Source organism: Epinephelus moara, chromosome 12, assembly GCF_006386435.1.
Source record: "Epinephelus moara isolate mb chromosome 12, YSFRI_EMoa_1.0, whole genome shotgun sequence".
Taxonomy (NCBI): Eukaryota; Metazoa; Chordata; class Actinopteri; order Perciformes; family Serranidae; genus Epinephelus; species Epinephelus moara.
The window spans coordinates 13736796-13758851 of record NC_065517.1 but is presented as its reverse complement, the minus strand read 5'-3'; the positions used below and the strand labels follow the sequence as shown (position 1 = coordinate 13758851).

Sequence of the window (22056 nt, the reverse complement as noted above, 5' to 3'; positions counted from 1 at the left end):
GGTGGACATACAGGCAAAAACATCCAGTAAAGCTGTATAACAGGTGGATATGTGTGCGTGTGCGTGTGTGTGTGCGTGTGTGTGTGTGTGTGTGTGTGTGAGTGAATGATGGTGCGACACCATAAACAAACTGCTGATCACAGAAATAACCAATGACTGGTTACGTCTCTGCTGGACAACAACGGTAAGAACAAGTATGAACAGTTTTACATTCTGTACCCTGAATAATTCAGTGCTACAGAATTTAAGATATAACATCAACAGCAAAGAAGCTTAACTTTCCACTGTGAAATGCATAGTACTGTACAGTCATACAAAACACAACTCTGCAGACACCCACCATCTTTCCAACGCCACCTTCCGGTCAGCCTCAGCTGTACTTTGTAATTTGAGCTAATTAGCAAATGTTAGCATGCTAGCATGCTAAATGAGGAGACATCTTATCCATTCAGCCTCACAGAGCTGCTAGCATGGCTGTAGATTCTTGGTCTTGTTCATAATTAGCAAATGAGAAATATCAGAAAGTTATGGTAAAATTTTGCAGCAAACTGACAAAAAATCCTGTGCAACAACTGAATATGTATGATTGAGAAAAACTCAGAAATCAGTCTGCAGAGAGAGAGGGGATTTGGTCATGCTTTATTCTATAGTTTTTCAGAAAGAACCAGGAAATTCTGCAGTAGTTACAGATTTAGATGTAGAGTTTATAAGGGGTCGTTTTTTCCCCCCAGAACAGCTAAAATAACTGTAAAACTGACACACAATATCCATTTGTTTGCAAATGTATTCTCCATAGTTCTTGAATAGTAGGATCACCTTCAGTTTATGGCATACTGGCTAAAACGCAGATACTTTGATAAAAGGTTATGCGACAAATCTAATTTTCCCTTTGAAACTGTCTTAATTTCCTCTATGCTTAGTACCACATGACATCATCTCTACCAGGGACTGTTTTTTTGATAAATTACAGCTACAGCCCTTTTATGGAAATATTAAGTAACTTTAGGACACTTAAAATAAAGTGTTACTGAGACTGTCTGAAAATACAGCAGCAGAGGAGGAGGAAGCTGTGAGTAAGTGTAGAGATGACGGACATGGACCGCTGATGAGATGTGTGACAGCCCTCTTGCCTTCCTGCTTTGGCTATCTGTCCCTTGAAGGGAAGCAGGAAGGGCATCACTGATTAACTCCTACCTTGTGTGCTGCTGCTCCTCAGCTATATAAGCTGCTGGAGTCAGTCGTTCTCTCTCTCACCCTGAGTGTATGGTTTGTTGTCTGCTTTAGGTTTTTTTCCTGTTGTGTTTACTTTCTTTGTTCATTACACTTCACTGTACACTCAAACACACAAAGCACTGCTGATGTTACTGATTTACACACTTCATATTGCACTGATTAAACTTATATTTTGTTAAATAAATGTGAAGATAAAAGTTATGTGTTGCCCTCTCCTCTTTGTCCTTCCCTTGAGCCAGGCTGTGACAGATCTCACAGATGCAGTGGAGAGAATCTGCTTCTCTGACCGGACTGATGACCAAACTCCTTCAGTCACATTTGAAAGTTCTAGTGTGAATGATTTAGTGGCATCTAGTGGTGAGGATGCAGAACTTCTCCCATGTGCCAAGTGAGTAGGAGAAGTAAAGTGACCAATGTGTAAACGTGAAAATGCAAATGACCCTGTCCGCAATGTTTGATATGTCCCTTCTGGGCTACTCTAAAACATGGCAGACTCTGCAGAAGTGGACACACTTCATATGTAGATATAAACAGCTCATTTATGCTCAACATTAGACACAGAGACGGATGGAGCCCTCTGTCCATACTCTGTGTTCATTTTGTCTGTATTTGTGCATATTTTCTGAAAGCCTAAGGACTGGAATGAAACGGAGCACCACAGCAGATGGTGGAGGCAGTGAAGCGTAGTACAAGTGTGATACAACTGGAGAATATACTGAAACTGGTGATATAGTGACAAAGAATTCTCTGTCCATGTGTTGGGATGTGAATAATGGCCACACAGACCACTGCTGTCTACACACTGCCCACATTTAAAGGTACAATGTTACAATCTCCACCACTGCCACCTCATTGGTTTTAGTCAGAAACTTTTGACTCTGCCCTCTAGTGCCATCTATTGGCTGTATCTATGCCAACATAAAGGATGCATATCCCCTCTAGATGCTCAGTTTCCTCTCAGACAACTGTTTAATATGAATCTCAAGGATGACAGTTTATTCAGTCTCCTCCTCTAGGTTTGCTTTTGAGCACTTAACAGGACAAAGAAAGCTGAAAACATACATATATGTGACACACTTAGCATACTTAATATTAGTATTTAACATTCATAAAGTTCATAAAGCAAAATGTATCTCTAGCCTACCACCCCCCCTTCTGGACAAAAATATGTTTACTACAGTGCACCCTGGAAATGATCATAAACCACTTATTTAGTTATATAATCAATTTATTTTTAAATGAAATCCAGGTCTGTCTTTACATAATGTCCCAGTAGGAATAAACAGCGTCATTAACACAATAGAGTGTTAGTAGGTGAAATTCACTGGGTGTAAAAGATGACTTGTTGTTCCCATCAGAAAGCTTTAAATATTCAGTTGTAAATGTAAAACGTGTTATGATACAAGCTGGTCTGAAATATCCACATATACATTACATTGGTATCTGATTTCAAATTCAAAACCTTGGCAAAGAGGAGTCAGTCACCTGCTGGCATATTTTTTTTGAAGCATGACCATGATCATTCCTGAATTGTAACCATGTTTGTAAGTGTAACCATGGCGACAAAGCTCCCCTAACTTGAACAGACCATGATGCTTCCCTCAATCTAACCAAGTTGTCATTGTGCATAAACCTAACCAAACCTTTACCATTGCTGTAAAGTGTGATTTCTATTACAGGCATAGACAAAATGATGTCGTCCTGCCGAGTCACATCAGGAAATATTACTATGTGTCATTCAATAGGGCATGGACAAACTGTGTCCATTATATCTCCGCAGCATGGAGAAGGTCTGTGATAAATACATGCACACTTGTAAGCCTCAGTGTTTACCCCATCCCTCCTGCAGTCATGCTCAGTGAAGCAGAGAGGCCTCAAACCAGCAGGCTGCATCTGTGGTATACATGGAGAACGTCAGACAATTAAGTGCATAATTTTTTTCGTATTATTTTACCCCATTTCCATGACTTTATTTAGGTAGTTTAAAATAAATAAGCATAACATTATTAAACATGCACTTCTCAGGCATTTGTCGATAAGCAAACTGCTTGCAGTCGCTAGATTTAAGATTTTTCAAGGATAGAAAAGTGAAGATCCTGTGAATGTAAAAGCAATTTGACGTGTGTTTGGATTTTACTTCGACAAGTTTGTATGCATTTGAACCTGAGCGCTGACGATACCTTAATAAATCAAGGTCGATCGCTGTCGTGTCCCTTCAGGCTTCCCTATCCTGGTGGATCACTGACCCATCACACATTCATTCATATCTTGATGTCTGGATCATGACAGGTATCACCAGCATTATCTAGCGATTTACAACACTGACAATTTTAACAAACATTATGTGCCTCAAATCTCAGAGTGGATACCCTTGGTTGACCCCCGACACAATATCTTTTTGGCATTTTCTTGTTTCTCTTTTTATGTGATGGCACATTTCTTTCCTCCATAAGGGACCTGGGCCTTGGCGATGATGTGATGCCAGTCTGGTCTGTGTCTCTCTTGCAATGTAAGCTACATTTCAGTGGTCACGCAGTGCAACACTAGATTTTAAATTAGTAATACAGGAATCATTTCGCCTAATGCTCGCCATGTTTTGGGATTTTTATGAATATATTTTGAACAATGGTCAAAACAATGCAAATTCAAAACTTTTCCAAAACATTTAGTTAATTCCAAATCACTTCCAGGCCTGGAAAACTCTTCTTCTAATTTCATTTCCCAGGAATTTCGCGACCACGGGAACCCTAAAGGTACATACTTTTAAAGGTCACCATTCTACCGTTTTTTTTTTTTTTCAGATCGCTGTTCTTTGATTTGATCTGTCCATTATGGATTAGGGCCTGATGAGTAAAGATTCCAATATTCACTCAAAAACGCCGGTGAATATCCAGAGCCTGTCAAATGTTTCTCAGGCGCTGTGCTCTCTTATTTGTTTGGTTCGTTGACGGTGGCATAGAGGTCACTGGCATCGGCAGAGGCTCCAGCAGCAGAAGAGGAAACTTTGACGGTGCTGTAGGTCACTGCATCACCTTCATCATCATCATATTTAACCTGAGAATCAAGAGGGAAACAGCACCACACATACAGTAAATAACATACACAACATGGACGGGAGTTCTGAAAGTCCTAATTTTGTCGCCATGTAACAACTGAAATATTCACTTTGCTGCAGCTTTTATATGTGTACAGGTGAAGATGATGTGCTACTCTTATAGTGATGATAAAGGAAATCACCAGGACTATAAAAACTTATGACAAATGATGGTGAACCTTATTTACACATCCTGCAGACACAGAGAAACATTCACATTAGGAGTGGTGTTTGTATCTAACTGATGAATGCATGGCCAATATCCACTCTATTTTAGCTCTCAGAGAGAAATTTAGCTGCTTAATGCTCCACTATGTTCACCATCTGGTCTCTAACTGTGTCTGTCTGCTGTTTGCTGCTGGGCAGGTAGTGTACAGTGGCCGTTCACAGCTTTTTCACTGAAGACTACCCTACAGTGTGACAGCGGTAAGAGTGAAGCAGAACAGTACAGCTGAGGGCTGTAAAGATAAACAATGAGCTGAAACCATTATACTCCATAAAGCCGAGCAGAAGTGAGATCCAGGTGGTTGAGTGATAATTCTCTGTAGGTTCATCACCATGAGCAATGCCTTTCATTGTCACAATATCATTTCACATAATAATATATGGATTATAGCCGTCTTAAAAGGCAAAAATAAGTGGGTTTTAGTCGTAGAATTGTGTCTCTACTCTTCACTTAACTTGTGTTTTGTTTCTTTAGTATGTCACCAGTGTACCCAGTCAGACATCTTACCTGGGCTTTGCTTTTGGTCTTCTTGTAGCTGATAGAAGTGTAGGAAACACCATCTTCAGGATCAGCCTGCAGAGAAAAGACACCTTCCGTTTTTTTTGTTTGTTTTTGTTTGTTTTCTCCACGTTACCCCACACTTCACACTCACAACTTCCTGCTTCACACTTTTATGTTCTATTCTGGTGTAATTCAGCTGCCTCTACTTCCTTCCCTTTTCTTGTCGATGGCAGAAGGAAATGAATCTTAATATTCAGCCTTACATACACATAACACTGAGTGTAACTTTGTACTGAGTGATCTCACCGTCTCCTGACTGGTTTCTGGGCCAGGCTGAGTCACCGCAGGGTTTAAGCTCCGTGCCTGCACAAACACACTCTGGTTACAGTTCACATTTTTATAAATAAAAACCACAATTTGTACTTAATTTGTAACTATTTCTTGGTGAACAACAGCTGGGTGCAGCAACTTCCCAGATTCGTGTCATATTTTAAGCTCCTCCTCCTTGTATACAAAGCCCTGAATGAGCTGGGACCGAGCTACATACACACTACATCAGACTCATGCTGGACAGATGGATAAACTGTTGTTCATCAAGACGTAGTTCTGAACTGATTAAACACACAGATAACACGTGTTAATTAGTCAGCTTTTTTCTTTAACTTTGGACAGAGCCAGGCAAGCTGGTTCCCCTTGCTTCCAGTCAAAATTGTGTAAACAACTGATTATTCAGTTTTAAACTCACAGTGTCGTCATCCATCTGTGTTTTGCCGCCTGAAAAGATAAAGTTTAGTTTAGTTTCCACGGTAAAAATCCAGCTTTTTTAAACCTTCTTTTGCAAAAAGTTTCATCCGTGAATGTTCTCACCTTTAGGTCTCTTCCATATGATGACAGCTACAATGATTATTAGTACTGTCACTAAACCCACAGCCCCAATGATGTACAACCACCAACCTGGAAAATAAATAAAAACATTAGGAACATTTGGGTATATGAATAGGTCCTTGAGTTTGTGCTGCTTTCAGTCGTTCTTACCGTTGTTGCATCCTCACCTGGATAAATGAAATAACAAAACCCAGCAAACTGTATGGTTAAAGAAAACCTCACAAGTCTGCTGTGACTAAATGGAAATGAATTATATGATGGTAAATGTTTAAATTTAACAAATACACATTAGTTCACGGTAAATATAAACCACTCATCATGATCTCACCTGGTTTCTCGCTTGAGGACTGACGGCTGAAGGGAAACGGCTGCACTTTTTTAGTATAACCATCAGTCACTTCACACTGATACTTTGACTTCTGCTTGAGATCGATGGTAGGAAATGTTACACTAGCTGAACAGTCAGGATATGATGTTGGCATGTCTTGGTTATCTTGATCCCCATTTTTACCCACATACAGCCACTTCACTTTGTGAATACACCACGTGTTACTTGATGTAGAGCAGGACAGTGTCACCTCGTCACCATTTTCGTGTGCCTTCACTGATAAAGACAAATTTACTCAACCGATTATTGCGATGTTTCAGTATATTGTTTAAAAAGTGAAGTGTGTAAGATTTAGGGGGATTTGGTGGTGTCTAGCGTTGAATTGCAGATTGCAACCAGCTAAAACTCGCCCTAGTTAGAATTCCGTCAATGTTTATTGTTCAGGAAGTTTTTACAAGGAGCCAAATTATCCGCAGAAGTATGGAGCTACATTAGGGGCAAAAGTTTTGTACTTGAAAAAATAAAATTTGAAACTGAAAATTCATGTGTTGATCTTGAATTTTGAAAAATACATCAATGTATTCAAAATAAAAATAAGTGTCCTTTCCTTTCCAAACAAAACGAAAAGTGGTTAAAAACACGGAATAAAGCAGTTTTATGTTACAAATCTGTCCTTCTCTGATGCTGTTAGGGTCATCACAAACAGGCTGCTAGCCCAGCACCTGCTAATGTTTGCTCACCTTTTTCCTCTTGTAACTTCAGATCCAAATGTTGAGGAGGTTTTTACTGGGAGCTGAATTATCCGCAGAGGTCTCAACCTCTCTAAAACAACTAATCTAACTATGGCGGCTAATGCGGGAATGCAAATGGCCCGATCTGCAGCCAGTGTTTGCTTTGTCCGTTCTGGGCTACTGTAGAAACGTAGCAGTGCAGCATGGCAATTTGCATGGACGAGGACGGACTTCCTATGTGGATATAAACGTCTCATTCGAAGGTGACAAAAATATGACAATTCTTATTTTAAGGTTATACACTAATGAAAACATACTTATTTTATTATATTCAATTTCTGCCAATAGATCCCCCTAAATCCTAAACACTTTAACAAAATAGTTTGATCTGAAAATGATGTAAATACTCACTGTTAATAACAGACAGATAAACCAGCGTGTCAGGTTTTCCTGATGTAGACTGTTGACAGTCGTAACGACCAACATCCTCAGCTGTGACCTTCTTCATTACCAGAGAACAGTTCTCTGTTACACTCAGTCTGTCTGATTTAGCTTTGGCATTTTCAACAATCTGCCCAAGTTTAACCAGATCTTCTACTCTGTTTCCTGATAAAGTGACGACCCATGCAGTGCCATCACAGTTATTCTGATTATCTGTCACACTGTCACAAGGCAAGATGACATCATCTCCAACACTGACAATCAAGGAGAGGACCTGTTCTGCAACTGCTGTGAAAAAGATGAGGGAAACAGGAAAACTATTTGAAATATTAACGTGCTTTTATGCTGATAGTGGGAGGATAACTTTTGTTTCCAACTTTTATAAAACTCAGTATATTTAACACACAAACAGCAGACGTGGCTGTCTAAGTTAAATAAAAGTTGCTGTATCTACAGCAGTACCATTATCATTACCCTAATGAAAGTTACGTTTTGTAATATTTCTGGTTTTTCTGTTATATTTATCCTTACCTGTAAACTGCAGCACCAGAATCATTAATAAAGACACTTTAATCCATCGGAATTCAATCATTGTGCTTCTCTTCTGTCTGTTCTCTCTCAGCTGTCTGTCAGTCTTTCAACTGATGCATGTTACGAAATGAATTAGAATACTTCCTGTGATGAGTAATGTGTCACTTCCTCAAAGTCTCTCTTATGCAAGTTGCTGAATTTATGCAGGAGGGGCTGATTTCATTTTTATCTGTTCATGTCACAGCCTCTGCTGCAGCCTCTTCTCCCTCCTAGCCAAGAGCTTCCCTCCTCCTCTCTCTCTCCCTCTCTTTCTCTGATTTTCAATCTACTCTGCTTCAATAATAATACCTGTTTCCCTGTGCCTGCAGCATTATCCCGGTTGACTTCTGTGCGGAGTTTGCATGTTCTCCCCGTGTCAGTGTGGGTTTTCTCCAGATACTCTGGCTTCCTCCCACAGTCCAAAGACATGCAGGTTAATTGGTGACACTAAATTGTCTGTAGGTGTGAATGTGAGCGTGAATGGTTGTCTGTCTCTATGTGTCAGCCCTGTGATAGTCTGGTGACCTGTCCAGGGTGTACCCTGCCTCTCGCCCAATGTCAGCCGGGATAGGCTCCAGCCCCCCCTTCTCCTCCTGGTAACCATACGCCATCACATCAGCTCTCCCCTTCACTAAACTCCTGCACAACTGAGAAACCACTTGGATCTCATCTGCTTCGTTCACCCCACTGCTCTGGAACCTCTGGCTGGCTTCCTCGGCCCAGCTCCCCTGCTTCACTCCCCAACTTCAGACTTTTGCCTCCCAACACTCCTCCACTCATTTATTCACTAAAAAACCACCTATCTGATCCTGCTCCCAGTCTGTGTCTTTATCTGCATTTGGGTTCATTAGACTAGTTTCGTAACATTTCAGAAATTTAGTTTATAGCTCACAGAATGTATTCTTATCTTACAAAAAGGATTTAAATTAATGTCTGTGCCAAAAAGTCTACGTTGAAATATATTTTTGGTATACAGAAACTTGATATTAAAATGACAACATGTACAGTTTTTCTTTTTAAAAAAAGTTTATTTACAGATTATATTATATTACCAGTTACAACAAAGATACTGACTCGATTAGAATTCACAGTTCATTCAAGTTCATTCTACAAAAGTCTGACAACATATTTGTCTCCAAGCAAACATGTTAAAAACAACCCTGAATGAAAGTTACTTCAAGATAAGTTCTTCTGCACAAATGATGATAAAACTGCGGCAAAGCTACAACATGAAAAGAAAAGATTCAGTCACTGAAACCCACCAAAAACGCAAAATGATCTTGAGATGCTGATTAACTGCAGGGGACTCTTTTTTTCTAGTGAGATGATGTTTAAGTTGATGGTGAGTGGAGTCTGACAGAAGCTGAAGGTTCTCCAACATTTTCATAGATCACTGTACCATCATCATCATCATCATGCACCTGTGAAAAACACCGCAACACAGTAAGATAAAATGGAACAAATCAATTGGCTCATTTGCCGTAGCCACTTATATTCTAAACAATACAGTCAGTACTGTTTATTCTCATTGTAAGTATGAAATACTGCACACAGGCATTTGATTATCCAGTTTTGAAACTCACAGCATTGTCATCCATCTGTGATTTGCCTTGAAAGGAAACAAAAATAGTTTAGTGTCACAGTGAAAATCCACACTTTGCAAAGTTCCTGGTTTATAGAAATTTAATATGTGAATATTCTCACCTTTTCTTGTCCATATGTTGACTGCCACAGCAATTATTATGAGCGTTGTTAAGCCTCCACACACTACTATACACCTCAGCCAACCTGAAAATTGGACTTAAAACATGAAAACTATTTTTTATAATAATAATAATAATAGTAATAATAATAATAATAAATTTTATTTATATAGCACTGTTCAAAGCACAAAGTGCTGTACAATAAAACTAAATACAAATAAAAACCTCATACAAGAAGAACAAAACAAATAACAAGTCATAAAACGTCATTTAGTAAAAGTTAAAATAAGGCCAAAGTTAAAATCAAGATAATAAAAGGGCATTAAAATCAGGAAGATAGCAATGAAATAGACAGACAGAAGATAAAGTCAGGATATGCTTTCCGATAGAGGTATGTTTTTTAGGAGAGACTTATACGAAGCCAGTGACTCGGACAGCCTTATATCCTTCGGCAGGTCATTCCAGAGCCTCGGGGCCCTGGTGGCAAAAGCTCTGTCCCCTTTGGTCCTCAGTCTGGACTCTGGGACAAGCAGAAGACCTCTGCCCGAGGATCTCGAATACGTAAAGGTTCATAAGGGACTAACAGGTCTGAAATGTAATCTGGAGCCAGTCCATGAAGAGTCTTAAAAGCAGTGGCGGCAAAATGAAGCCTCATGAACCATTGTCTTTGTTTTCTGAGCCCTCACGTGGGGTCTAGTGGGGTCAGAAAGTAAAGACAGTGGTTCATGAAGCTTCATTTGGCCATCACTGCTTAAAAGTAATCATTAAGATTTTACAGTCAATCCTGAAACAAACAGGGAGCCAATGTAAAGAGGCTAAAACTGGTGTGAGTTCTGAGCAGTCTGAAGTCATAACGTTTTTTGATTGAGACGGGAATTAAGGCTGTTGCAATAATCAAGACGTGAAGAGATAAGAGCATGTGTAACAGTTTCTGTATCTCTAAAAGTTAAAATAAATCTTACTTTAGCAATATTTCTGAGGTGATGAAAGCATGATTGGACAAGCTTAGTGACATGTTGTTCAAAACATAAATTACTATTGAACATCACACCAAGATTTCTTGCAACAGGCTTTACGTCTTGTGACAGGTGGATGTGGTAGATGGCAGTATTTGTTTTGTGATATGCTGTGACCTCCAATGCTGACATCCAATTTTTGATATCACACAGACAGTTCTGTAGAGAGCTCAGCATGCTGAGGTCAGTTGGTGTAAGATGAAGGTACAGCTGAGTGTCATTCGCATAAGAGTGGAGAGAGACACCATGTCGACTGATGACATCACCCAAGGGGAGCATGTATAATGAGAATGAGATTGACCAAAGATTGACCCTTGAGGCACACCGTACTTGATAGGGGAAATGGATGACTTGACATTATTAACCGACACACAAAACTTCCTGTCTGACAAGTATGAAGCGAACCAGTTGTGTTGGCTCTTGATTTTGTGCTTTGTGCACCTGGACAAATGAAACGATAAAAGCAAACAAACTGTACAGTGAGAAAATAATATCTGAGGTTTTCCATCTGCAATGAGTTAGGATAATAAAAATAAGGATATTAATAAATCTTCAAAGATTAAAAAGAAAGTAGTTTATGAGTTAGTTTATACTGCGATAATAATCTCACCTGGTTTCTCACCTGAGGTCTGAGGTCGGCTGAAGGTGAACAGCTGCACGTCTCCACTGAAATCATCAGTCACTTTACACTTAAACAACTCGTGAGACTGTGGCTTCTGCTTGGGATGAGTAGTAGGAAATGTCACAGTAACCGAGCACTCAGACTGTGATTTCTCCATGTCTTCATCCACAGTTTTACCCTCATACAGCCACTCCAGTGTGTGTATACACCAATCATGTGTCAACACAGAGCAGTTTAAGGTCACTCCATCAGCGTCGTTATCTTCAGTCACTGGTGAAGACGGAGACATTGTGAGAGAAAGATGGAAAGAGTAAAACTCATTTCTGTTATCATAATTATTATGTTTATATTGTTCAGACAGTCAGTTTAAGCTTAAAACATACTGTAAATACTCACTGCTGATAATAGACAGATGAACATGGGCATCTCCATGTCCTGATTCAAACTGTCTGCAGCTGTAACGACCAACATCCTCAAATGTGACCTTCTTCATCACCAGCGAGCAGTTCTCTGTAACACTCAGTCTGTCTGATTTAGCCTCAATCTGCCCCTGGTCCACCAGCATTAACGAGAATGTGCTTAGTGAACTACTAAAGATCCAGTAAGCACCCTCACATTCACTCCGATCATCTATCACATTTCCACAAGGCAAAGTGACATCATCTCCATCGCTGACAACAAAGCTGGGGGAATATTGTCCGGTCACTGCTGTTGAATAAAATGAGAGAAGAAAATTGAATGAATGAATGTGCTTTCATGCTGACAGCTAGTGTGAGGATAGTTTTAGATACAGCTCAAAGGTCTGTACACACCAGCGATGTGACGAATGTGCAACATGAACACCGGCCTCTCGGATGAAAGTTGGTGATTGTAAGACCGGTCCACCAGCACCCCCACCTACCCTACTCGGATTTTACGGACCCTTACTTACGTTGTTGATTGGGTGCATTTCCCTGTGATGCCGTCCGACGCCATCACACAATAACAGAGACTGACCATGTATCATCACGACATGAAAGGATTACTTTTTCGTGCAAATTCTTATTCAATCCTCTCTCAGACTCTTATGGTGGGGGGCCATCAATTACAAATTCTAAAACTAGAAAATGTCGATGGGCCAGACATCTTCAGCAGCAGGCAACCTATTGAACTTTTTCTAGCTGTTGGTAATGACAAATTTCTTAACAGCTGCAAATTCATTCATTCATTCATCTTCTAACCGCTTCATCCTCTTGAGGGTCGCGGGGGGGCTGGAGCCTATCCCAGCTGACATCGGGCGAGAGGCAGGGTACACCCTGGACAGGTCGCCAGACTATCGCAGGGCTGACACATAGAGACAAACAACCATTCACGCTCACATTCACACCTACGGACAATTTAGAGTTATCAATTAACCTAGTCCCCAATCTGCATGTCTTTGGACTGTGGGAGGAAGCCGGAGTGCCCGGAGAGAACCCACGCTGACACGGGGAGAACATGCAAACTCCGCACAGAAGGGCTCCCACACCCGGGATTGAACCGGCAACCCTCTTGCTGTGAGGCGACAGTGCTAACCACCACACCACCGTGCCGCCCACAGCTGCAAATTATTGTATTAAAAGTAGCAATGTTTACTGTTTCACATTTGAAACTTTAGTCATATATCTGACCAAGGAACATCGCATAATGCAGAAACAGAGTAAAAATAAAGACTTCAATCTACTATGTTTGTGTGTCTGCCTGTGTGTGTGGAAGAGGTCAGCATGCAGAATGCAGAAAAGAGGCTGCAGCATGATGATAGGTGAAACCAAAACTTTAAAAAGTAATGATGAAAGAGCCGATAACAGCGGAGCCTATTAATACTACGGTCCTGATTAATTTTGCCCCGAGTCTTTGCACCAATCCCTAGCCAGGCCACTTGGATGTTGCTTCTGGGCTGTTGTTTAAAAACAAAGCAATCTCTACTAAACTGAAGGGAATTTACTTTCAAAACGAACCGTGGTTGGCGTTTGGCCACCAATATTAACCACAAAGCTAAAAAGCTGCTATCTGGCCGGAAGTTACGCCCATAATCACTTCTCAGGAATAAGGTGGATATGTGGTATGTGTTCTTACCTGTGAACTGAAGCAGCAGTTTCATAAATAAAGACATTTCAATCCACCTAATTTTAACCATCTTGTGTTTTTTCCTGTCCCCTCTCAGCTGTGAACTGTCAGAGTCTCTGAGCTGATGTGTGTTTAAGAGAAATGGAGACTCTACTTTCTGTGTTGAGGTTTGTATAACTTCCTCTTTCTGACCTTTTTTGAAACAACTTTTGTATGTTGCTAAATTCATGTTCCTGGGTGCTCAGTCTACATCATTCTTTTCCTAATCTTCCTGAATTTGACAAGTCAAAGACTGTTTATATTTCAGATAGTTTACTATATTCACATTGATTTACGCAACAATAAACTGTATCCATTAGCAATAATAATCATCAGCAGCCTTAGAAGGAACCAACAGTAAAGAGGTCAGGAGATGGGATATTCCTTATGACTAATTCACTGATGTTTATACGGAAGTTTAAACTCAGACTAGTGACTAGTCTAAAAATAACAAAATATCTGGCAAACTGACAGAATTTGGCACACTTTCATCTCTATGGTTCAACATTATCTGAGAAAATATTGTGTATAAGGACCATTTGACATTGTTAATTGTATGTTTCAGTAACTTAATCGTACTTTGCTGACATGTGTGGCACTCATTGGATCATTGCCCCTCTCTCCCCCTCCTCAGTGCCTGCAGCCAGGTGTGGCTCATTAATGGCCTGCGCCCTGATTGTTGGGCGGGGCTGGCAGAACTATGATCTGGGCAGGTGTCTGTTGCTCAGCACTCTCATCTCTTCCTGGAGCCTGGTGTCTTTGTCCAGCGTGGTCCACAGTTTGGCTGGCGCCTGGCGGTGTACTGTGGCTCTTCTGATCCTCTGAAGCTGTAAGTTGTGCTGTCTTGCTGCGTGTCTTTGGGGGGATTTCGGTCTGTGTGTGTGTGTGTGTGTGTGTGTGTGTGGGGCCATTACATCTGCTCTGTCCCTCTGCCTTGCAGCGTGGCTGTCTGCTGGTCGTGGCGTGTGTACCGGAGCTCTCCCGCCTCATGCAGCTTGTGAATTCTGTAACACATATCTATTAGCACAGCAATTGTGGACACCATGGATGTCCTTCAGGCAGTACTCATTTAAGAAAGCCGCGGACTCGCACTTACCTGAATAAGTTACACCTGTCTTGACATAGCCGCTCCTCCTCAGCCTGGCTTGGCGTTCAAACAACCAATTAAGCCAGGATGGACTTATGAGACTTTGTCCAGCCTCGCTTTTCCACTTATCCTGGATTGCTTGATTCTACTTTCGAACAGCGGGCCCCAGGTCTGCATTCTTTCCCTCTATTTTGATTATTCTAAGAGGTCCCACCAAGTTGGCCTCCAACTTGCCCCCTTTCCTCATCTCCTGTTGCACGTTTTTTTCAGAGTAAGGTCCCCCACTTTAAAATCATCCACCTGGCCTCTTCCTCCGTCCTCTTGCGGACCTTTACCTGGCTTTTCTTCACGTTGGCCTTGACCTCCTTATATATTCTGCCCTGATCCCTCAGTCCATGGCAGATCTCCTCTCTCCTCACGAGGTTGCAGACCTTCTCCTCGATCACCTGCTAGGAATCACAGAAATTGTAGAGGACACAAATGATCCAAATTCAGACTCCTAAAGGATGAAAACAATTGACAGTCTTACTTCGTAGTCCTTTGGGATCTCTAAACGATGCTTTGCCTCCCAAACATCAGATAGTAGGGGCTGTATTGTGTTGTCAGCTGTCCTCAGGGCAAACATGGTTGACTGGAGGTTCTGATCCCACTGGTTGGGGTGCTCAGCCACCAATTTGTTCAGGGACCTTTTTAAATGCAGAATTCAGGTCCAGGCATGAGGAGGCAGAAGATCATTTGGGTTGTTATGTATGATAACACAACCTATTTCCAGGAAGTGCTAGCATAATTATTCGTTCAGACTAGAACAGGAAACAAGTTTATGCTCTTAAGGGCTTTCATTCATTCAAATATTAACAATGTACATCTGTATCGTGCCAGTTTTTCAACAAGGTTTCAACAGTTACAACTGTGAGGTATCAATATAACATAATTACATTATAACTGAAAACACTGCAGGCTCACAAAAACAGATGAGGATATAACAAACTTAAAGAGTCCTGTGAGGATATAAAAACAAACTTAAAATGTCCTGACTGCCTCCTCTAGCAGGTCAAGAGCCCTTTTCCTGGCCTCTCTCGCCTCTCGTCTGGCCTCGGCCTCCTTGGCAGCCTCCTCCTCCAGGGAGGCCAGGATTGCTGCCTTGGAGTTCCGCTTCTTCTTGGGCCACAGGCTCATCTACCGGGTTGCACGAGTCCATCAGGACATGCTGCTCGATGGAGGGCCGTGCCCCGATGGCCTCGTGCATCTGGGCATAGAATGGCCATGTGGCTGCTGTCTCCTCCCCTCCCGTCTGTCCCCGTGCCTGTGGGAGGGTTCCTCAGCTTCTGGAAGATATCAAAAGGGATGTGTCAGTGTAATGTAGAAATATGACATTATGTATAACCAACAACAGTCACAAATGCTTTATGAGTGTGAACTGAGCTCATAATGAGTACAAAATCTCACCTTGTACTGGATTTTTAGATTGTCCCACTTTTTGGACACTTGAATGGGGGTCACCCTGTCCCCCATGTCCAGCAGCTGTGTGATTTCTCTGTGAAGAATGAAACATGTACTGAGTGTACTCACAATAGGCAAGATGCATGACAATTACAGCAAACACTATGTATTTATTTAAAATAGGGACAATACATACTGATGAACATTTAACATGTGAATATGCAAGATTATGGCCAGCAGCTAATTTCCATCTCTAGTCCCTTTGGCAGGTTGATGTTAACTACATGAAATCAGTAAGACAACAACAGTAACAGCAAGTACAAAGAACAAAATCTACACAATAAGTGTGCCTTATTTGTTCAATGTTTTACGTATTGTCTTTATTCCTAGCGTTTTATGTGTTCTTATGAAGTGTACAGTGTTGTCGTCTTTGTTTTAATGTACTTTTAAGTCTTGTATTTGCCATCACACTTGCCCAGGGACTGCAGTTGAAAATGAGCCAGGATGGCACATTTACAGAAACGTTTATTAACGTGCATTGTCCCTGTAACTTTAAACTGAATGAATAAACACATCGAATCATCACACAGTGCACATGTTTGTGCTGCTGAGCGAAATGGCATTCAGGTAGCATATGAAACTGAACTCACATCCAGGCCTTCTTGGAGGTATACCTCTTCCCCGTGAAGAGGTTGTCATTGGCGACCCGCAGGTCGATAAGTCTGAGGACTTCGTCGTTGGTCCCTGTTGAACACAACAGGTTCTGGACATGAGCAGCTGCACATTTAACAGCCACATATCACCGACAGTCCACTGAACAACGCAACGGGTTGTGAATGAAATAAACTTAATTACAGTCTTGCATGAAATATTAACGTTACTCTTTGTAGTCACGTAGGCATGTGAATTACAGCGTTTCATTGCAAAGAATGCATGTAACGGGTACTTGCGCTGTTTCTCCGCCATCTCGTTCAAATGAGCCAGATGTAGGGGGCAGGTATTTATACGTCAGGGCCTCAAGCTGAAAAAGACTTCCTGTTAGGAACCTCTCGTGTTACCTTAATCATCACACCTAACAGATCCCTCCTAACTCCTAATGCTAACCCCTTACTGGCAGGAATAAGAGACATGAGACGGCCTTAAAGATGGCGGACCTCGAACGACTTTCGGTTCGAGTTAGGAGTTAGCAGTATAAAATTAAGAGACCTGGGACGTACCCTTGGAGTTTTACCATAGCAGATGATTATTGTGTTAAGTCCATGTAACATGCATCCTTACTCTTTACCCTGAAGGCATCAGCTCTCCTCTTGATGACATATTTGTCTCGGCTGGTTGACCCCTCAGAATAGCAATTGTGGAGTTTCAACCCCAGCACTCCTTTTAACAATGCTGGGATCCATTTTTGGTTTACTCTCTCTGTCCCAATCTCTCCTACTCCTCCCTACCTACTCCTCACTACTCCTACCTACCCTCACAAAACAAACCAACATATAGCACAGTAGCAAATACACACAAACTTACAATAACAGCCTCTTTAGAACACACACACAAGCACACTTCACTTGCTCTACCACTCCCATTCAAAAGGACAATCACTCTGTCACAATCACCACTCACAATTAACGCTTAATCACTCTTACTTGCGCTCTGTATATTACTCTTTCACCTGCTGATCACTGTTCAAACTCCATGAACAAACCCACCAAGATCTGACCTGTTAACCAACATTATAAAGACAATCCAATGCCTGACAATTGTAATTACCTACACCTGAGTGTGGTTATCCCAATTGCCTTTTTTTTTTTTTTTTTTTTATATAGTTGCAAAATGGGTTCAGTCATGTCTGATCTGGATGACTTGGCACTGAATAGTGTAGACTTGTGATGACTGAGTGAATTGTCTGGCCTTTACTATACAGCATGATTATAGGTAGGTAGCCTACAGATCTTATATCACCAGTTAATCTGAGTGAATCACAATTTGCCACAGCTCATAGCTATCACCACACTGAGCTCGACTTGGATGTGAATAAGTCAGACTGTAGTTCTCATTTACAGGCTGCACATCGACTTGACATCAGATGATACAAACTTAGACTGACAGGTGAACATTTTTTACAGGATTCATTGACGTGTGCAGTGATATATCTTTGTATTGTGGTGAACGTGGATTGGGACTGACAACGTAGGTGCCTGTTCACAATACAACAGCAGTTAGTTTAGAGTTGTCCTGCTAATAGTACTATCTGTGTACCATATATCATTATTTATCTGATAAGTGTTTCTGAGGACTGTTGATGCATTTATACAGCCTGTGAGTGACAGAGTCTGGTGTGTTCGCACGTATATGTGGAGCAGACTGGTAACGTGTGACGCACTCAGATTAACTTGTGATACTCTGTATCATCAATCATGCTTTTCACTGGAGGCTACGGACATTAATCTTTCTCATCACAACAATATTCTCCGCTGTTCATCACTACTCAGTCATACAACTTAGACATGACCGCAACTCATTTTAAAGCGATTTAGATGATGGACATGATTAGGGACATGAAATCACGTTGGTATTGTATGGCAGTATATTGATGGCTACAATATGTGATGCCTCCATTTGCTAGTATTTTGGATGCATTTAGGTTTTATTATTGCAAAGTATTTATAGATGTGAATGTCGCAAGACTATGGCAAATCGTGCTGGTCTTGGCTTCAAGTTCTCCATGGATGTAACCTTGGAAGGCATCAGTGGAAACAATTGTTACTTACTTGAATGGCTGTCCAGCAAACGGTTCCTATCGTGGTGTCTGGAAAGTCACCACCACATACATGAATGAATGAATTTGATCGTTGGATTGATCGTTCAACATGTTTATTTCCTGGTAACTCCACAGTGGGATTCTCAAAGGCCACGCCCACAACACATCTGTCTCTATCACCAGTTAAATCCACCACCAGTTAATCTGGCACACTGGGCTGCGTGTGCTACAGTGATGCATCCTGTTATATCTTTTGTTTGGTATGCATTTTTAATTTCTCCTAGCTATTTGGGATCAATAGGACCCAATAAGTATAAAAAAACAAAACACTGTCAATGATAATTAAGTCCCAGTGTTCTCAAACGAGATGATGATGAAGTCATATCTTCAAACAAGTACTTCATAATTAACAGTGTCTTAACTGTTGCTAAAATTGGTCAAATTTGTTGCCATATGGAACTACAAACATTAGTAATCACAAACGCGTTCCAATCATAAAATGTGATCAGGTTTTGGACCTTGTCCACTTTGTGTTGGGACTGGCTTCAGACTGACTTGGCAGAGATGGCTGCCATCTTGTTTTAAATGGACTGGTGTATTGTGCTCTTACTACCACTAGATGGTACAGAAAGTGTCCATGAATGAGGACAAAAAGTTTAAGTTTAAGAAGTATAAGGTCAAGTAAACCCAAAATGTGATGTCCTCATATGAGGACACAGGGTCTCAGGAGGATATGATATTGTACTGGTGTGTGTTTTCCCTTCTTTAAAACTGATTTGTTACTAATTGTTTTGGTTTATTGCTTGCTTTGGTTTGTTGGTTTCAAAGATTTGTCTTGCTTGAATTTTTCCTTTCTTACTACTTTTGTTTATATTTCTTTAGACATTGTGTTTCTTTGGATCAACTGTGGGTTGTGTTGCATAAATATGAATCCTTTCTCAGTATATTATCGCTGTATTCTTTTGGGTTATTGCTGTGTTGAGGTGGTTCGAATGTTTTTTTTCTGTAGCAAACTTGTAAGTGTTTTGGTGTGTATTTAATCTTTTTTTTTTTACTGTTGGACTTGTCTTTTTAAAAAAAGAGATGTTAGTTAATGTGCAATGACAATAAAGGCTTTCTATTCTATTCTTTCAAACATCAGTGTGATACAATACGGTCAACTGCACAGTGTACTGCAGAGTGATGTACTGTTCTAGCACAAATAAGACTTGGAAAGGTATGAGCATTACATGTTTAAGCTTCCTTGTTTTCTTTGTGACAGATCTGTATGCTCACTACAAATCACAGATGAACAATGGCAATTCTGTGTGTGGGACTAAGGTTTTTTTTTTTTCTTCTGATCTGGGAGTTTAAATGAATGAAATTTGTTATTGCTCCACCACGCTTCAATGGTGATGGCAAGAAAAGCATGTATGTTGGAATTTTTATTGAAGTGAGTAATCACCCTCATGCATGAATCAATAATAGCCACATTTTACACATGAACCATGATGATGAAGATACAGAAATTGAAATGCAAATCAACAACAGAATATTGTCAATATTTTAGACCCCCAAAGTTTCAACAGTCATGTTTTCAGGGGAGCTCATGTCTAAGAGGCAGGCTCCACCTGGCTCCCCTGTGGTGCATGCTGGTCGTTCACGCTGTGACTTCAGACTGTCTTCTCTCCTCTGCTTGCTGTTGATTATGTGTGGTATTAGCTTTTATTAATCCTGAATTTTTCATGGACACAGTAATTTACATTAATGGTAACAGCAGACAGGTTTTTGATCAATCAACCAGAGGACGTTAAACATATGAAGATTGTTAGTCAGATAAAGGAGAAGTGATTTGGTGAGAATGTGGTTAACAACAGCAGCGGAGGTCTGGAGGTTTTACCCTCTAATGATGTCCACATAGACATCAGAAACACACAAGTTACACAGTCCACTACGAAAAAGGGGCACCTATCGAATTGTTAAACTACTTTAACCCCTGGAAGGTTTGGGGTCACTGAGACTCGCTGCAACAAACAGTTAAAACACTGAGCATCAGGACTGAGGTGTATTTTGAAGCAGCAAGTCTGTTCATGTTAAAGCATTGCTACACATTTTCAGTGTGTCACTTGCAGAGACAACAAGCTGAGCATTTAAGATGTGTAAAAATGTATTTAAATTCATATTCATATTAAGTCACAGTAGGTGGTCATGTGCATCCAAACCTTCTGAAAGGAGCATTCTCAGGTCACTTTGGGTTCACTTATCTGTATTTAAGCACACGAGAGTGCTAGTGATAGTTCATGAAATAAATACTCTGACAGCACCTGAACACACCATCAGTTACTGTCTGATCTGAGTTTGACCTGACTGGCTGCGCTTCACTGTTTGGCTTCTTACTGAGTTTAAAACAGTGAGACATTCACAGTCCTGCATCACAGTAACATGAACAGTCTCCACCAGCATCTTAACATCATTTACACTGACTGACAGTCCCTGATCATTCATAGACATTTTTCATTTCACACGTCACTTCACTTCAGTTCATATTTCCAGCTCACAGTGTTGTCATCAGGAGGTCTCTGGTTCCCTGGAACATAAACCTGTTATAACTGCTGAGCTTCTCACGTGAAAATATCAGTTCCCTGGAACATAAACCTGTTATAACTGCTGAGCTTCTCACGTGAAAATATCAGTCAGTTCACACAAGATTGACTCAAGATGCTTTGACTTAAAAAGAGAAGTCTCAAGAAGCCACAGTGACCCCAGCAGTCAGGGGCTGATGTCTTCATGTCTCTGTCTTTACCCACATACAGCCACTTCACTGTGTGTCTACACACTCCATATGTCCACACAGAGCTTAAAACCCCCCAGAAAGTCTTAAAGTCACAGATAGATGTTGCAACAAGAAGCCAATTCAGAATAGATTCAGCTTTATTGTTCCTGCACAATACAAATACTGAGACACCATAATGCATCTAACCAGACGTCTAAATAGCAATATAGTTCAGAGTAATGTACACACTGTATTGTATAATATATAGAACAAATATAGGAGGTTTATATGAATACACTAAGTTATATACAGTATGAACATGTGCAGCAGTTACAGTAGGCAGAGCAGGTATAAGTATAATATACACAGTGCAGGTGTTTAGTTCATGAAATGCTGATAGAAAGACATTATATACAGAATAAAAAACAGCTGTGGGTGTGTGAGAGCATTAATAATTAAGGACATTAAACAAGAAACAAATCTTTCGTGTGTGTGTGTGTGTGTGTGTGTGTGTGTGTGTGTGTGTGTGTGTGTGTGTGTGTGTGTGT

At 40.7% G+C, this 22056-nt stretch overlaps 3 protein-coding genes across 6 annotated transcripts in view; all 3 read right to left on the bottom strand.

Moving 5' to 3' along the window:
- Window positions 1-2492: 2492 nt before the first annotated feature.
- On the bottom strand, window positions 2493-8038 carry LOC126398731 (uncharacterized). The gene is made up of 8 exons (XM_050058294.1): window positions 7971-8038; window positions 7410-7727; window positions 6268-6543; window positions 5922-6008; window positions 5800-5828; window positions 5361-5417; window positions 5061-5126; window positions 2493-4287 (listed from the first exon to the last, which is right to left on the bottom strand). Exons 1-8 carry the CDS (start codon window positions 8029-8031, stop codon window positions 4162-4164), a joined length of 1020 nt encoding a protein of 339 aa, XP_049914251.1. The 5' UTR covers window positions 8032-8038; the 3' UTR covers window positions 2493-4161.
- A 978-nt stretch (window positions 8039-9016) lies between these two features.
- Window positions 9017-13578, bottom strand: LOC126398734 (uncharacterized). 4 transcript variants are annotated; one of them, XM_050058298.1, is made up of 6 exons: window positions 13445-13578; window positions 11747-12058; window positions 11339-11620; window positions 9714-9809; window positions 9593-9618; window positions 9017-9430 (listed from the first exon to the last, which is right to left on the bottom strand). In XM_050058298.1, the coding sequence occupies exons 1-6, from the start codon at window positions 13503-13505 to the stop codon at window positions 9341-9343; spliced, it is 867 nt and encodes a 288-aa protein (XP_049914255.1). In that variant the 5' UTR covers window positions 13506-13578; the 3' UTR covers window positions 9017-9340. The 4 variants fall into 4 exon arrangements, with proteins under 4 accessions (XP_049914255.1, XP_049914257.1, XP_049914256.1 ...); XM_050058300.1 differs by having other exon boundaries at window positions 9714-9797; XM_050058299.1 differs by having other exon boundaries at window positions 11351-11620.
- Window positions 13579-15612: 2034 nt separating this feature from the next.
- Window positions 15613-22056, bottom strand: part of LOC126399182 (uncharacterized) — a 17483-nt gene continuing 11039 nt past the window's right edge. Inside the window, exons 7-9 of the mRNA XM_050059023.1 lie at window positions 16652-16764; window positions 16008-16095; window positions 15613-15864 (exon numbers count right to left, since the gene is read on the bottom strand). Of these exons, the coding sequence (XP_049914980.1) occupies window positions 15613-15864; window positions 16008-16095; window positions 16652-16764 (453 nt within the window). The remainder of the gene's footprint in view (window positions 15865-16007; window positions 16096-16651; window positions 16765-22056) is intronic.